The following is an 18601-nucleotide window of genomic DNA, read 5'->3' as shown; positions in this document are numbered from 1 at the left end:
ATTTTTTATATTGATCATGTAGATCAATATAAAGCACCCTATAGACTTGCTGAACTTGTTCTTAACTCTAATAGCTTTTCAGAATTCCTTAGAATTTTCAATATACAAGATCATGCCATCCTGAAACAAAGGTAGGTTTACTTCTGACAATATGTCTTAGTCCTTAGTCATTATATATGCTGATATAATAGAATATCACAGATAGGTTGGCTTAAACAACAAAGATTTATTTTTTACAGTTCTGAAGTTTGGAAGTCTGAGGTCAGGGTGCCAGCATGGTCAGGTTCTGGTGAGAACCCTCCTTCTGGTTCACAGAGAACTTCTTACTGTATTTCACATGGAGGGGCGTGGTGGGGGAAGAGAGAGAAAGAGAAAGAGAGAGAGAGAGAGAGAGAAAAGGAAGGACGGAAAGATGGGAGAGAGAGAGAAAAGAAGAAAGGTACCGCTCTCCTTGACTCTTCCTATAAAGTCACTAATCCCACCATGAGGGCTCCACCCTTTGACCTAATTACCTCCCAAAGGCCCCATCTCCAAATACCACCATGTTGGGGGTTAGGGTTTCAACACATAAATTTGGGAAGGACACAACCATTCAGTCCATAGCAGAAGGATGATGGAAGAGCTGATTCTGAAGCATGGCCCTAAAAGAAGTGTTGTGATTTGTAACTACATTTTTCATGTGAATGGGATATTAGAATTAGATTTCTAGTGGGAACATTAACATGAAATCATGGGGAATTATTAGGAGATAAGGACCTCATAGTAGAAAGACCACCCATGAAAATCTTGGAAGTATGTATTCATAATACCAAATATAATTACTGAAGGTTACAAATCTAGAAGTATGTAATCTCACAAAGGAAAATTACAAAAAAAAAAAGAATAGAAGTTTGTGCATTTAGATAATTGTCTTAGACAAAATCCATTCTATATATGACTTGTTTGTAGGTTACTGATGATACTATGATTCAATTCAAAAAGTACATATGAAATTCTTCCTTTAACTAGGCACAGTTCTAGGCATTGAGGACACAGATCACATATCACCACTTCTAAGACATCTGTCCAGAGCCTCCAAATTAAAAATTTTCCTTTCCATTAATCATTATAATCCCCTCTCTCGTTTTCCTTATCACATGGCATTTATTTTCTTTCTTATTTGTTTCTTGTCATCACAGTGTTCTTTTCAGGAACAAGAACTTGGCTTGCTATCTTTGAACTCTTAGTTCATTCTCAGTGCCTGAATCTAATTGATACATATGTAAAATTATTTTTGAATATATGAATGAATATCTACAACTTTGACTCAATAAGGCATTTCTGAATGAGTGAAGTATTGACTGAATAAAATTGCTTATAACCAAACTAATCTAAGCACATGTGCATTGTGATTTATTACTAATGGCCACTTCTTTTATAAAGAGCAATGTTCTCATTTCTATAACCTGAAAAGTAAATGGGTGATTTAATGTCAACTGTGAATTACATCTAGTAAGAGGACGTTAAAGAGTTAATTTTTTCCTTCAGGGTAGAAATGTATTTGACTAATCCATAGTCTTTAAACAATGGTGCCCTTAAAAGAACAAAACATGGTTCTTGACAGTGCTTCAATGTGATCAAAATATTTCTTAACAAAAAGTGACTACTTTAAATCTATTTCCATATTCATCACTAAAAGCTCCCTTCAAGTTATTCTTTTACTCCCTTATTCAAAAAGCATATTTTTGAGCCCTGGGCCCTATTAAGGCACTCAAAGTATATCTGTGAACCAAACAAACCAGATTTTCTGCTCTCATGGAGCACATACTCTAACAAAAGAAAAACAGAAAATAAACAATATGCATGACAAGTAATTACATTTTGGGGGGTATATTGAATGGGAATGAGTACTCTGGGGAAATACAGAGCTTGGTAAAGACACTGGGGAAGGCAGGTGTTGAGGTGTAAATGCAAATTAAAATAGGGTGATTGGTTTAGGGCTCATTGAACATATGACACTTGTCATATGTTCAAAACTTGAAGGAATTAGAAGCATGGATTATTCCAGACAGAGGGAATAAGCAGAGCAAAGACTCTAAAGGGAGCATGCCAGACCTGTTTGAAGAAAAACCAAGAGGGGGCAGCCAGTTGGCCCAGTGGTTGGAGCACAGTGCTCCTAACACCAAGGTCGCCAGTTTGATTCCCACATGGGCCAGTGAGCTTCACCCTCCACAACTAGATTGAAAACAACAACTTGACGTGGATCTGATGGGTCCTAGAAAAACACACTGTTCCCCATTATTCCCCAATTTAAAAAAAAAAAATGTATACTCTATATGTGAGAAAAAAAAAAAAAGAAGAAGAAAGAAAAACCAGGAGGACACAGCATGGCTAGAATAAATAGAGCCAGTAGGGTCCAGAAAATAATGGGTCTTCTATGGCTTTGGCCTTTTCTTTCCTCAGTGAAATGAGTAGCTATGGAAGGTTCTTGAGCATAGGAGTGATGGGATTCACTCTGACTGGTAGAACAGTTTATGGAAGAGCAAGAGTATTATCACAGAGACCAGTGGAAGGCTGTTGCCTAACCCAGAGAAGAAATCATGGGACTGTCAGATCAGTGGGAGCACATCTGGTGAGAAGAAGGTCAGATTCTGCGTATAATCTGAAAGTTAACAGGATCCTGCTACATTAGTTACCAATGTGAACTATGGGCAAATAAATAAACTGCATAAATGGCTAATCCTATTAAACTAAACGTGGTTAGTTTGAAACTTATGACATTTATGATCTCATACATAATTAATCTCCTTTCAATAAGTTATTTCTCAGGGCCTGATTCTCCATAGATAAATTTGTAACCTTCACAGCTGAAGTGATAATCGCCCCGACGCTCTAAAGAAGGCTGGTCTAAAACAGTCACATAATTTGACCACTTTTTTCCTTTACTATTAAAAAAAGAAAGAAAGAAAAAGTCTCTTCCACTCTTGGACAAGAGTAGTTAGAGGAAAGTGCAGAAACCATTTATAGCTATTCACAATGACGGATACCTTTTATGTAGGTGAAATCTTTGATGTTCAAATGATCATTTTTCTGCTTTAATGTCATCAGAAAGAGAGATAATTTCCCTGATATTTGAAGAATATAAGTACATTACAGGAGAGAGGTGGTTTCAGCTTGCCAACAGAGTAAATAATTAAAGAAATAAGATGAAACTGACCAAAGTGAAACAGGTTGAAATGTCAGGTAGAGGTTTTAAATAGTTGGGTCAGAAATGGAGTCTCAGGAGAAAGTCAGGTAGCGGGAGTTATTATATTTAAAGGGAGACAAGTCAGAGCTGTTCAGAGCCCACCAGAGGCAGCAGTGTAATGAGAATGGATGACAGGGCTTAATAGGTCTTCTCCAACTCTCCTACCATTGATTTCATAATCTACCAGTCGTTTCCCTCCAGGGGCATTTTTCTCCCAACCTGCTTTTTTATGTAAGAGCATCCTACCTCTAAAATGAAGGAGAATTGAATCTCGCCTGCTGTTCCTCTTATCCATGCAGGGTTTTTCGTTCTCTTTTAAATGACAGGAAAGTCTAACTGAAACACATAAACTCTGAATTAACATTGCTTTGGGGAAGAACATCTAAGCCCCTTTTTGAGTCTTCTGAAGTACTCTCTCCTGGTGGGACACCTGCTTCTAAATCTGCACCGTCAAGGCTCAGAGTCTCCCTGTTTCTCTTAGAAGCAAAGGGAATTGGTGGAGATGGCAGCACTGATTTGGGGCAGCACCTTGGGGTGTTCCGAAGTGGCCCATTTGTTCAGAACATTCTGGGAAAAATGAGATTAGTAACGGGAAATCTTCAGAAGTACAGAGGTCACAAAAGGGCTAGACCAAAGAGAGCGTTTCTTTGTTGGCCTTTCTCCATGAAATCATCGTTGTTTCTAATGCTTGGAGGTTAGCATAGTGTAGTAGTAAAGGTCATTAAAATAGAAGATCTTAGCTAGGTTTAGATCCCAGCTCTGCCATTTAATCAAGTTACTGTTCCCCTCTGTGCCTCAGCTCCCTCATTTGAAAAGTGGGGTGAATGATAACAGAACGTGATTTTAGAGGAATGTTAGGAACATTAAGTTGTTATGTTTTTAAAAAATAGAAAAGTGCCTGGCACATGAAAAGTGCTATATAAATTTTGTTATTATAACAGTTTTATTTTCATGCCATAAGTATTCAATAGACACAAATTGGCTGGGGTCCTGTTCTAAGTAGTATGCTGGGGAAGAAAATAGGTATATTGCTCAATTTTCAAAAATACATTGTCTTTTACGTATCAGTGTTTCATTTAGCATATAAACTTTTTATACAATAAGTATAATTCTGGTGTTTTCAAAATAATTGTCTTTATTTCATATGTTTCCTGTGATGTTGAGTTTTAGAAAATAATATTACTTTCTAATATTGATAGAACCTGAATTTGGATTATCCTCCAATCTAAAACTCTCAATATTTATCTACTGGTCCATTGATTTTACATATGGACTCACAACTTACCAAACAATTTATATCACTCTATTTTCTTCTTCAGAGTGATCTCCAAGTTTCCAGACAGTTCCACTATGTCTCCAGTTGTGCTGTCTCTATATCATCATCAAGAGATATCCAGCACTTTTTCTCTTCAATTGGGATGCTAGGGGGTGGGGTGGGGTGGGGTGGGGTAGATTCATTTCATGGAGAAATAAGCAGAAAAGAGAGATATAATAGAAGGAAGTTGCAAGAAAACGTGACTCAAGAAAGAAGTTCACTGCGTGCTTAATTTAACAAAATGTATTCAATTTTCTGGGTTTTAAGCTGACTCTGAGGTTAATTCCAAGAGCTCTCAAAGACATTTCAAGAAAGTTGAAGGATTTTAAAATAAATTGTCATTTGACCATGTATATTCCCATATGGCTATGGAAAACATTTGTGTAATCATTACTTTAGTGTAGTACCTTAACAAATTTAAAAATGAAAAAACAAGTCAAATTAGTGTAGCATGAATATATATAGTGCAACAAGAAACAACATTCAGCTAATCCATATAGAGAATTCAAAAGTGTACCAAGTGTCTTTCTTTTCCCTAAAGTTATAGCAAGTTTAAAAAGTCATACATGGACATAAATATAATACACAACACAACTTTTAAGTGACATTAGAGAAATATACTTGCAACTGAGAATTCAAAAGAAGGAGTGGTCACATCTGATTGGGAAGACCAAGAGAGGTCTTCTCAAAGGAGATGGCAATTTGACTTAAATAACCTCAAAAAATTAGTAGGATTTGACAGGGACAATTGGAAGAGAAAGAGGAATGACAGAAAAATAGGGGGGAAAAGTTATAAAAATTTCTGGGTGTTGAAAAATTAAAATAATTTAATTTTATAGAAATGCTACATGTAAATAAATGAAATATAAGAACTATGGCTAGACAATGATATTGAATTCATAGTACAGAAAACTCCAACATTGGAATAAATTTGTACTTGGTTTAGTAGGAACAAAACAGATGGTAAATGATGTTGAATAAGGGACCAATTAGATTCCGCAGAGAGAAACATTACTAAGCAGTGATGTAGGTGATGAAAAATTTTCATGGGGAGCTAGAGAACTAGGACAATGACATAAATAGTGACCATGATGGTCTGACTTAAGTCGTAGTCCCAAATATTATGAAGTGCCTACTCCTCCACTTGGTGAGTGAGATACTCTGATAGAAATACCGTGTGGACTTCTGGTTTGCATACTCAGAGTGGAACCAACTATAATGAACCCAGGAGGCAAAATTAGAAACAATAGATGCACAATAACTTACTCTTAAAAAAGAGTTTTTTAATCATGTTGAAATGGAATGGGCTGCCTCAAAATGCAATGATTGCTGGGGCTTTAACAGAGGTTGACCTGGATTAAACAGAGGTTGAATGACCCCTATAGACAAAGTATGATAGATGAAATTTAATGACAATTGGATAACTGAACTAAGTAAATTTTGTTTGTAAACTACTATTCTCTACTTTTAATAATTTCTTTAATTTTCTAACTTGTTAACTAAAGAATGTAGCTGGTATCACAGAAATATTAATTTATTATTTTACTAGGTTCCAAAATATGTGATTCTATATATTTACTATATTGTATATTTAAAATTTATTTATGCAAAATTTATAAGGTACTACAGTCCACATAATTATATTTTATCTGGACAATGGTACAAAGCTCATAACATCATGATGTCTTCATCACACTAAAAACCCCTAATATGTTACCACTTAATGAGTAAACAATAGATTGGCAATATTTCAAATTATAACAAATTGACTATGAACATGGCCAAGCTTAAATAAGAGCATGACATGTGCTTATGTTATATAATTGCAGCTAACTAGAAATATTTCTGAATAAGCTAGCCATTTTAGTAATTTGTGGCATTCAATGGTTTTTAAATTATTTCTTCCCAACTATATTCTAAGAAACTAAAAGTAAAATCAATTCAAAAGGGATTTGGAGTTGGGTTTTTAGGAGAGTGAATTCTAGAATATCTCCTTTGTATCTATGCTATTTCTTTTAGTAAGTTGAATAATTAAGCACTATGTAGCCAAAATAAGTATGCATGAAATATTAGAGCATTATATAAAAGTAAGGTGTGAATATAAAGTTAAACATACATTTTTTTTCTATTTTGCAATCTAAATCCAAATAGTGTGCATGTATTATATTTATAAAGATATTTGACCATGGTTTCACCCTGATAAAAATACTCATTTATTCTGAATATTTTTTGCCTTACTGATATAAATATGCTTTGATATATCTATTGGCAGTTCTTGTTCTTACTCTGCATGTTATAAATAAAGAAGTTTCAATTTTATGCACAGCATTGCCTATAAAAATTCTGTTGGAAAGCACAAGAGAGAAAATGTTTGATTTCAAATAAACACTAAATTTTAGCATTTTATAAAGAATTACACTCCAATAAAATTAGATTTATCTAATATTTCACTTGCTTTATATCATATTTTGTTATGATTCTTATTTTCTATCATAATCTATAAACTGAAAACTAAGAATTAAAAACAAATTTAAATTCCCCTAAGAAAATGTTCAAGATATTCTCACCCCAGTAACCCTTTGCACACTTCAAATGACTCAAGTCATTGGTTGGGATAATGAATTCCAGACCAAAGAGCACTTTATTCAGTAGCTTGAACTATTTAGACAGCTTTTATGTGGAATTGTGTGCTACCTGCTCCTCTTTGATTGGATTAGTTATCATTCAAAGGAATATGGAAGATGAAACCCTTATAAAATTAAGTAACTTCTTATTTAGAGAAATGCAGTATAATCAATAGCATAAAAAAAAACTGATGGTCTTTGAAACTCTTAACTTTGCCTTCCAATCCATATTTAAATTCTTGCATATATCGTGAGTTATCCCACTAGTATATCTAAATATCCTCAGGGACTGATTGTCTCTAAAGAGCAAATTAATCAAAACATCCAATAAATGGGAATTAAAGTGGCATTTGGACATGATAATGTGATGAAACAATTATGTGGACTCAGTAATAAGTCAGAGTTTTATATATTCCTAAGTAGGGCTCCAGTTCAAGGTTCATGTTTTATAAACTGAGAGGTCCAGAATGGGGAAGTGATTTTCCTAAATAACAATGTTATTCCAGAGATGGTGCCTTCTAGGTCTCAGTCTAGTGCCCTTTTCATGCTACCTAAATATATTTTCTTATATTTTCATCTTAAAATTGTTCTTTACTGCTTTTGAATATCTCATATAATGAAAATGCTAATATTAAGTGAAGTAAAAACTGGTTTGTCGTTTTTTACAGGATTTTACATTTCCACCCCAACGGGACCAGGCGGGAGACGAGAAAGAGTAAAACTTTCAACTCTTCCTTTAGACCCGACTTTGGAACCAGTGTGCCTTAGTTTCTGGTATGTTGTAGACGCATGTTAAATAACATACTATTGAATGAGTAACATTGCCTGTCTCATGCTGCCAGCTTCAGGTTTTACTAAGATGTCATCCCAAGTTTCAATGAATTTGCCATTATTTTTCCAATTGATAAAGAAGTAAAATGCTCCCACCCCTTCTCTAGCAACTTTTTCACCCAAGGTACAAGAAGGTATTTCAGACAGTAAAGGATTTAGAAGAACATGAAAATGCATTTATCCAAATGTTGTAGGAATCCAATCATTTTTTTCTTGTTTCCAAAATAGGTACTACATGTATGGTGAAAATGTCTATAAATTAAGCATTAATATCAGCAATGACCCAAACATAGAGAAGACAATTTTCCAAAAAGAAGGAAATTATGGAAGAAATTGGAATTATGGACAAATAACAATAAATGAAACAGTAGAATTTAAGGTTGGCAACATACTTTGTTTTACAATCATATATTTGTATTCTAAAAATGGTGACATAATTTTAGTTTAGGGTAATATGATAAAAAAATTAATTTAATTTCTGAATATAGCCAAATCACTTTCTCTACTGTCCTAATCTATCTTCCTCTCTCTCTCTCTCTCTCTCTCTCTCTCTCTCTCTCTCTCTCTTTTAAAATCTTTGAGTGCCTCTATTTTTTATTTATTCATTGACTTATTAAAAAACCACTATTGCAGGTGGCCAGTTAGCTCAGTTGGTTGGAGCGTGGTACTGGTAGCCCCAAGGTTGCCGTTTCGACCCCCACATGGGCCACTGTGAGCTGTGCTCTCCTTAAAAAAAAAAAAAAGTAAGAAAAAAAAGGCCATTTATTGAGGAACAATTTACTTCAGGAAGTTACTACTTATAATGAGCCATAGAATCCATAAAAACTTTGCAGGATGTTTCAGCTTTCTTCAGCAACTTTCTAGCACAAGCTACCCGTGTCTTCCTATGCCCCTATCTAACTAGGACTTCCAAATTTTAAAAATACCACCTACATCAGCCCTGTACTTTTCTAGGGAATATCCTTTCTTCTTAGAACATCCGCGCCTACCAGTATCTGTCCACCTTGTCCCACTCTGACTTAACCTGCATATGTTTCCTTTGGAAACAAATTTTATCGGCTGTATCATTGGGAAGTCTCTGATCATGTATTTCACAGTAGGGTGAATTAATTTTTTAGATAACAGCTTAATGTGTTCTCTTCCTAAGGGTTTTTGCAATTAAAACATAGAATAATAGAGGCAAACAGTTTGACCAAATTAACGATGTTTTTATCTTCAGACAAGAGAGTATAACTTGCAGAAGATGTATATTTGGACAGACTTTGTCATCAGCGAAAGCTTCAGTTCTTTCCCAGGACTTGGTATAAGGCACGCAATAATCAACAACCCTCATCTGTATTTCTCCCATCTTTCTTTTTTTTTCCTGTTTCCTTTTTTTTCTTCCTTCTGATTCTGTCCTTCAATTCTGTGAAGTTTTTTCTCCATCTTTCTTTGTTTTCCGATAATTTAAGGAAGGGTAAAGGAAATGGAACCTCAAGGGAGCAAAGAGATATCAGAAGCAGGTAAGTATGTATTGCAGTGACCAAATATGGCTCAACTCTCTAAACATTTCTTTCTTTTTTTTTTAAGTCATGAAACTGGAGCAACTTTTTCAAAGTTAGCTCATCACACAGATTGAGAGCATCAAGTTCTAATATTTGCACCTTGGTATTGCCACTTGGTTATGAAATCTTGAACAAATCATATTAGTTTCTTTGAAAATCAGCTTGCACATACATGAAAGGGAAAAAATAATCCTTATTTGGAATAGAGCCTGGCATGAACTAGATGGAATGAATGAACAAATGAGTGAATGGATGACTGTACAATAATGGTGGAAAAATGAAATGACATAATGTATAACATGTGCCTAGCAAAGCAATTAGCATATAGCAGATAGTCAGTTTCTGTCTTTTCTCTTGTACACAGGAGAGGTTTCAGAAAAGTCCAGCTAAAAATACCCACTGTCCTTAAGAATCTAATATATTTCATACGACCCCTGGACTTTTCTCTCTAGTCTGAGTCTGTGTCCTCTGGGCATCACCCTCACACAGTATCTCATACCAGCTTCCTGGGTGAATTACAACCAGAACTAGCTAGCCCTGAATAATCAGATTGCACTCAAATTTTCTCTTGTCTCCTCCTTCTCCAAATTTAAATGATTTAATCAGTGGATCATCTCTTCAGGGTTTATACGCTCTAAGAAGGCAAACAGCAACTTGCATTTCTGATATTGTCAGGGAAGAATCTGAGAGAAGTTTGCTCTCCCCTGTCAGATGATGTTGAAGCATAACAGAATTCAACGAAGTATGACAGTATCAAGGGAGAGAGAGAGGAAGAGAGAAAGAAACTGTGAAAATATTGCCTCAGAAGAAAGACATTAGTGAAAATTTAGACTAATATGAAAACAGAATAAGGGAGTTGGGCTCAGTAGAAGGATCTTGAAAATCATGATCCATCAGTATTTCCCTATGCAGTAAGTTTCCTTGGATATTTGGAGATGGCAGTACTGATTGTCCAGAGAATATTGGGCAACAAGAAGAATCAAGTCAGGGAACATTAGAGTGGAATCACTTCATATGCCTCTCTGAATTACAGGTTATTTTTACTGCTTTTAAAAACCAGTTCCTGAGTGATATAGCATTGGATGACATTAGCCTAACATATGGGATTTGCAATGTGAGTCTTTATCCAGAACCAACTTTGGTCCCAACTCCTCCACCAGAACTTCCTAGTAAGTAACTTTAACATTAATTTTCCCTAATTAAGTCACGAATCTTTTCAGGTAGGTCTTCCATTGCCTATTTTTTTTTCTTTTTTTTTTTTTATCTCGGCCTAATACTATTTTTTCTCTGGAAATCAAACATGTTAAAATATAAGTAAAATGGAAGCCAGCAGAATGTTACATGTTATACATAAACCCATAATGAAAATCACTCAGTACTTTGTTATGCATCATACTTATGATAATTTTAGTACATTTTCACTTTTGGAAATAATCAAGGTGCTGATTTCCATTTTGTTTTCTCTAGAATACAGGCTAATTCTGTATTGATCGTGTAGCATGGCCTTTCGGAAAGAAGCCTTAAGATTCTCATAGCTTTCTTAAAGAGTGATGCGAAGATCCCAAGAGGAATTTGGTTAAGCCTGAAACCCACCAAGTCCATTTCCAAAATAATTTAATAATAATGATTGGGCCTGGACTTTGAATATACAGACCCAGCTCACATGAAAGATTTATGTCCTAAATGGCGACTCTGTAAGGTGTTGCTTGCAGTGTGCTCCTTTCACACAGCCACAAGGGTGTTGCAGCTGAGCAGTGACCAGGCTTTCTGGTGTCCTATGGGATTTTTAACTCAAAAGAATAAAATGAAGCCTGTGTCTGTGCCCTTGCATAAAATTGGAAACATGACACTTCAAAGTCAAAGGGGACATTGCCATTCGTCTTATCGATGTCAAAAGAAGTGATCACTTCGTATCACTTTCAGACTATCAGATTTAACTTAAAAAAAAAAAACAAAAAAAACAACAAATAAACAAAAAACATAATGATAAATGATACCAAACACCTATTGTCCCTGTATTGGGATGTTTTCACTGCATTGTAGTTTTAATGCAAAAACATTCTTTTTGTCTTTGGATTATGGTGGTTGAAAGCTGACCTGGCTCTACAGCTTTGCTTGTGTGTCAAACCTCAGGGATGTTTCATTCTGTGATGGATCTGAGCCTACAAACACAGCACTTTTTCGAGTTCCCATTTCCTTCCAAGCACACTTGAAACTCTTCCCATATTCACATCAGCAAATCAATTTGGTGAACCTATCCAAATCTGGTTTTACTCCCAAAACTATATATCCTCCTGCTTTCCAATTTTTAAGCTAAAAAATAAAAAGCAGGCTTTTCAGATGAGTGGCTTTAGCAACCCAAAAGCGCTGATGATAAATGACTGGTGTTTGAGAACATCCAACAAATATGCTGCTGTTAAGATAAGGACAGTAATTACATTGTCACACCGGTCCCGTGATACCATATTGAAAGTGCATTTACATCCCATCAAAACACTAGTTTATAATTACCAGCTTGTGTGTTAACATATTGAGATCCTTGTAGGGATTATACATAAATTCCTCACTATTTCAAACATTCACTCAAAGTTTATAAAATCTAGTACCTATGTACAAAGCACTGCAAAAGAAATGTAAGATGTAGCACTATTAATACATGGAAAAAGAAATATAATTCATATAAATAAATATTAAAAGCAATATATAATTATGTGCCCTTAAAAGTAGTAAATTAGAGAAGTAAGTGACAGAGGACTTTGGAGAAAAGAGTGTGAAGTGGAGAAGCCTTTAAAGAAGCATTATATTAAGAGACAGAATGACAATCATAAAATTAAAACAAAAGCAGGAAAGTACCATGCATTCTCATGTAATAATGTTGGCCACAAACTTGTGGCAAGAATTGAGTTTCTTGACACTAAACTCTGGATCTCATTCACCTTTGCTTCACAAGTGTCTGTCTGGTTCTTAATATCACATAAACAGATGATGAATAAATATTATTAGATGTGAACTAAGAGCCAGTCTCTCTCTCTCTCTCTCTCTCTCTCTCTCTCTCTCTCTCTCTCTCTCTCTCTCTCTCTCTCTCTCTCTCTCTTTTTCCCCCCCTCCCCATTTTGGCTGTATTTTTCTTTTGGTAAAACAAACATTTTGCCAAACAAAAGTTTTATACAAGAACTAAAGCTTGGAAATAATGGTGGGGATAGGGTTGGAGAAAATCTCAACATGAACACAATAATTTGGCTTTGTGGCATTGTTTAAAAATAATTGTCTCACTTTATGTTGTAGGTGCCCCAAACCCTACTGTCTATCACATAAGATGTTTTCACACAAAAACAAAAAACAAATTATAATTATTAAAATCACTGCTGGTTTGATAAATAATTTCTGTGGGTACCAAATATTAGCAACATCTTGCTATTTTGATATTTAAAACAACAGGCTTTCTTTGTAATCCTTTATGCCAGCATGTTCTTCTATTCATCAACAAGTGGTCAAGAAGAAAACTGTTCTAGATGGAAGTAACAGTTCCATAGGCTCAATATTTTAAAAAGAGCAAATTCTCATTATGTAAAATAGAGAATTTAAGATAAATTTTGTACATAATGTCATACATATAAAATTTTAAATATGATTTCCCATATTAAAACTTTATTGATCTAGTCCATACAGTTCTCATATCTATTCCATTCAAAAAGAGAGAAAAATAATACCTGAATATCAAGGAAGCATGATATCCTTGCATATTTTAATTATAGGGAAATTATGATGGTAGGCTAACCCATCTGATTTTAAAATACAAACTTCAGAATTTGCCCAGAGTATATTTGTTCCAGTTTCAAAATGATTCACTTCAGGGCAATATTTAGCACAGCAGAAAATGTTAATTACCATCAAATGCATTCTGAACAATTTCATTCTAATGCCATTTGCAACTGGTTCAGTGAAATTCTTATTTGTGCAGAGCTTTCCTGGTTCCAGATCACTGATTTGTTTAAGCAGCAATAAAAGAAAACCGTGGCTGACTGGCTAATAGCCTTTCTTTAGATCTTATAGAGCATTTAAATAAGAAAATAATCCCAGACAAGCAATTGACTAGAAGAAATCGGTTTCCTCCCTTGTTTCTAGGGATCCACATTGCGCAGAGCTTGGGGAAATTAAGTTCAGTTTTCATAACTGTAGGAATTCTATTTTGTGACTTCAGCCTCTGCTGCATCAGCCCTGCAATTGTTGCCCTGTGACATTGGCACAAATGCTTTAAATGTGGAGACTGTATCGAGAAATCTTTTAAAAAGTAAATATTTCATTACACAATGTTATGCCAATTTCCAACACAATTGGGATGATTCATGACATGATATTCACTAAATACTCGTAGAATAGGTATATACAAAAAGAAATCCATATTTTAGGCCCCTGACTTGTTTCTGTAGCTAAGGGTAATTAAGACCAAAAATAGGACAAACTATGGTTTAGCTACCTTAATAGTTACCTTTTTCAGGTGACTATTAAATTGTTAAGCTATTTTTCATTTCCAAAGACAAAAAGTAGTTAATTTGAAAAGTTTCACAGGCATGACACCATACTTAGAGCTAAATAATCTAACTTTAGTTCTTCACATGGAAATGAATCAGCACCTATCTACCTCTCTGTAATTGATGGCCATATTCTAGTAGCGCTGCTTATGTTTCATATTATTGGTGTGACTTGATATTCAAATTCCTACCAAATGGCATATTATGGCAATCATATACTTCTGTAGCAACGTGTTCTGGACTATTTTATTCTTTCATCTTTTTTACCTTTATAACGAATAACCTACTTATTAGAGCTACCATTGGCTAGATTGCTTTTAATTACAAATCAAAGTTAGACCACAAAGAATGAAAATTTGAATTTCATTGTCATAAATTTAATAAAAGTATTACCATCGTGGCTGGGTACTATAACTTGTTAACAGAAATGTAAATTTTCAAAACTGAGCACAAAATTTACATGGGAGATTTCACATTACCACCTAAGTTTCTAAAATGTTTTCTGTAATATCGTGCAACGATGTATTACTATGATCATGAAAAATAAGTGTTGATTTTAAAATTAGCCACTTTTCACATAGTTAAACATCAATGTGAGATATTATTTGTCAAGCTACATCTATTATTTGCATGAGTACCAATCAAAAACCTTTTTTACAGTGCGTTTATTTCTTGTTTTACCAAAAATTATCTTTAATTTGAACCCTCTTATTGTAGATATAAGCTGGGCTCTCCTTTTCACCACACACTACCTCCACATCGACACATATCTCATGGACGTCAGAGGCTTAAGCATGGATTAAAAATGACACGCCTCAAGAAATCTATCTAGCTCTGATAACCACTTTGCAAAATACTGCATATTATTTACATAATGTATGTAGGGAAAATACCTACCGGCATAGTAAGAAATTCATCAGAATACAAATCTTTGAGAGAACAGCTCCAAGAGAAAGAAAAATGAAAGTTTAACAACTGTACATGAATAGAGTTTCCTGTACCAGACAGGCTATTTGACTCTTGTTCTGTGTGGGGTGGAAGTGGGAGGCGATGGTTTATCTAATAACACAGCATGACTGTGATATCCAGTATTACATTTCATGAGAGTTTGGCTCCTCTATTAAAAAGCACATGTTACATTTCCACTATAGCAACACCACCATTAAAATAGATTGTGTCATCAGATTTAGAATGGCTGAAATGATTTTGTCAATTCCTTACAGTCATTTATATACAGAGATAAACTGATATTTCTTATCAGGCCAAAGATCAGAGCTATCTTATGGTCAGTTATTTGGTACAGAATTATATATGAAATGCAGCACTTCTTAAGTATTTTAAAGGAATGAATTTCTAAGACGTCTGTTTAATGCAAAAATGCTAAGTAAACTGCCTGTCTTGACAGGCTTAACAGTTACACTTGACAACATTTTAGGTCTGGTTTTGTATTTATTAAAATCCTACCTTCTCATTTACATATACTATAACATACTGTTAAGTATTCCATTATGTGAAAATGTAATATATTCTCCAAAATGTTGGCTATTTACTATATTAGGAGAATCCGATTTTGAAATTTTCCTATTCCTTGAAGAGAACATCAGAATGATGGTTAAACATCAACAACAAACAAAACCAACAAACAAAATACCTCTGGCCACACTGGCCAAAGCTAAACTTGTGAAATCGGAAAAGTTGGTTTTCCCTTGTCTTCAGTCTGCACAATTATTTTTGTCCCTGCAGTTACACTTTCCCTTCACAATTAGTTTCATTGAGGATGGAAGGTAGCATTTCATGGCACTTAGAATTATTAAAATTAAATGACTTGTGTGTATGCGAGAGTTGAAGAGTTGTAGTAGATTCTTCTACAGAAATCTTTGCAAGACAATTAGTAACAAAATCAAAGAGAAGATTAGCTTCAGAGGAAGAGCTGCTATGGGAGCATACAATTCCCTCAGCCTTTCTCTCACCCTTTCCAGTGGAGAACCTGCCCTTATTCTCTACTGTCAGTCTTCCTTTGGTTCAAATATCTTCTTCAGCACCCTGTGTACAGACAGTGCTTTCCTCCTTCTAGATCTATTCCTCCTTGACCTTACTTGTTAGTGCTTTCGTTTATGTTCACTCTGCCCTCCTTCTCTTTGTCTATACCCTTCAAGAATATGTCATATACCCACCAAGTGCTACTTATTGAGACTCATTCTAACCCTGCCTGTGGCTTGGACTAGATGGTAGAAATGATTCTGAGTTTAATCAACCCAATAGGAGACGGTAACGTGCTGTGGGATGAGTTTGACACTGAGTTGGAGTTTTGTCTTCCACACTAAGTGAATGTGTACAGCATTAGCAAGTAACTGAATACCTCTAATTCCCAAATTGTCTATTTAAAATAGACATAATAACAGCAATTACCTAACCCATAAATACGCATTGAAAACCAATGTTCAGCGTGCCAGGTAATGTGTAGGCACTTTTCGCAAATTACGTCTGCATTTTACAGGCTTAAAACCCTGAAAATCTCTAATATATATACTATGTCTATTTTATAGATGAGAAATCCAAGTCTCAAAAAGACAAATAACTCAGAGAAAAAATTTTAAGCTACCAGCTCTAACAATCTTCCTTTTATACACCATAATTTTCCCCAGACGAGACAATGTATATGGAAACACTACGCAAAAGATAAGGTTATTGTAAGAAGTTTTCTTATTCTTGCTAAGCTCATCTGGGGCCAGACCAGCCTGACCCAGGAGGGCGTATAAGGTAGACGATGTCCTAGCACCCTGCAGAGTAGGATAAGTGACTATCAAGGAACTGCAACTGCCTCTCTGTCCCATCAGATACATCATGAAGCCAAATTTAAGAGGCTTGTCACATACAAATTTGGGAGATGCACATGACATTCAAAGGATCTCTATACATAAGGCAGGTAATATATAAAAGAGGGATCAAAGAAAAGCATCTGACTGACGGCATTGCTGTAGGTGCAGAGACATTTAATTATCACTCCTATAATGTGATTTCTATCTTATTGGCATTCCAGTATCATAAGTTTGTTAATAATAGGAAATATACATACTTATCCCAGTGTTCTATATACTTCAAGTTAGGTTATTTTTATTCTTTTGACTTTAAATATAATCCGATAATAAAAATAAGATAGAATTGGGATACTAAAAGTAGTTTATGAATTTTTACATTACTTTAGAATTTTCTTCTAATAAGTAAGAAGATAGAAAGTGTGTTAAGAATTTCATAAACTTAATGTACCTTGTTAAAGCATCATACTTTTAACTGGAAGACCTGTGCTCTGTTTTTCTAATGAATTGCATTAAGCTCAGGCCCAGCTGACTCCTGGACAGCATTGGCTAGCAGATCACTCTGCGGCAATTATTCAGCAAGGGGAGTTTCAGCTTATCTCCATTTCCTGACAGTCAAACGCCTCATTATACAGGATGGGAAAGTTTTCCCTCTGTCAGAAAAAGTAGAAAAAAGAAAGGGGGGAAAAAAAGGGCAAGAAATGGCAAGATTAGTGATTTACTAGCTCATCTCATAAGAGAGTGGCAGATATAAGATTTGTTCTATTATAAAGAAGCATTTTCTTCTGTACTGCAGGTTGATACCTTACTCATGCAGCCTATTTATAAAAGGTGTGCAGCAAAAAGGTTTCCCTTGACCAAATAATTTTGAAAAATGATGCACACTATTACACCCTCTTGGAGATTCACCAAGAACATAGGCATATTTAACACTTTGAGCTGTTGTTCAATAAAGAGACCTATTTTTCCCTTACTTAAGTTGCAAGGTTTTCTCATACACATACTTTAAAATATATCTGTCAAAAGCAGTATTTCAAGAAATGTATTTGGTATTTTCTAGCAAACAGTATTCTCTCTCTGAAATAAACAGTATGTTTCTAATGATTTTTCATTGCTTCCCATTTCAGCGGACTGTGGAGGACCTTTTGAACTTTGGGAACCAAATACAACTTTCACTTCTATGAATTTTCCAAACAGCTACCCGAACCAGGCTTTCTGTGAGTTATTTATTTTCCAGGCCATGAGAAATAATTGTATATATCAAAGTTTCCCCTTGACACAGCAAAATAGTTTACAAATTTGCCATGTGTGGATATACCTACATTTATGAGATTACTTAATATAATTATAACAGCAAAAATAACAAGAACAAATTACTAATATTTTTAGCAGTATTTCAGGCCAGGCACTGGGTTAGTGATGAATATACACTATTTCAGTCAATTCTCATAATAACCCTTCATAGCTGGTGCTATTATTATAATTCTCAAATTCAAAAGTTGAATAAAACCAGTAAGTGAAAGAGCTAGCCTTACTTGAGATACCACTCTCTTAATCACTCTCCTTGATTATACATATAAGCTCTATACTGTACATAACAAGTTTGCTATTCCATAAAATGAAGTCAGTGAAAAGTATAACCAGCAAGGAGCCTATTGTGACAGCTACACCTTTTGTAAATATAGAGTCAGTAAAGCAGCTAGAGTAGTGTGA

The 18601-nt window shown here is 34.8% G+C and overlaps 1 protein-coding gene across 1 annotated transcript in view; it reads left to right on the top strand.

Annotated features, from left to right (window-relative positions):
• TMPRSS15 (transmembrane serine protease 15) overlaps positions 1-18601 on the top strand; it is a 112425-nt gene that overhangs the window by 42292 nt on the left and 51532 nt on the right. Inside the window, exons 11-14 of the mRNA XM_033091271.1 lie at positions 7834-7939; positions 8225-8375; positions 10574-10709; positions 18016-18105. Coding sequence (XP_032947162.1) covers positions 7834-7939; positions 8225-8375; positions 10574-10709; positions 18016-18105 — 483 coding nt within the window. The remainder of the gene's footprint in view (positions 1-7833; positions 7940-8224; positions 8376-10573; positions 10710-18015; positions 18106-18601) is intronic.

The sequence above is a fragment of the Rhinolophus ferrumequinum genome, chromosome 2 (assembly GCF_004115265.2).
Source record: "Rhinolophus ferrumequinum isolate MPI-CBG mRhiFer1 chromosome 2, mRhiFer1_v1.p, whole genome shotgun sequence".
Lineage (NCBI taxonomy): Eukaryota > Metazoa > Chordata > Mammalia > Chiroptera > Rhinolophidae > Rhinolophus > Rhinolophus ferrumequinum.
This window is presented reverse-complemented; position numbering and strand designations above follow the sequence as displayed.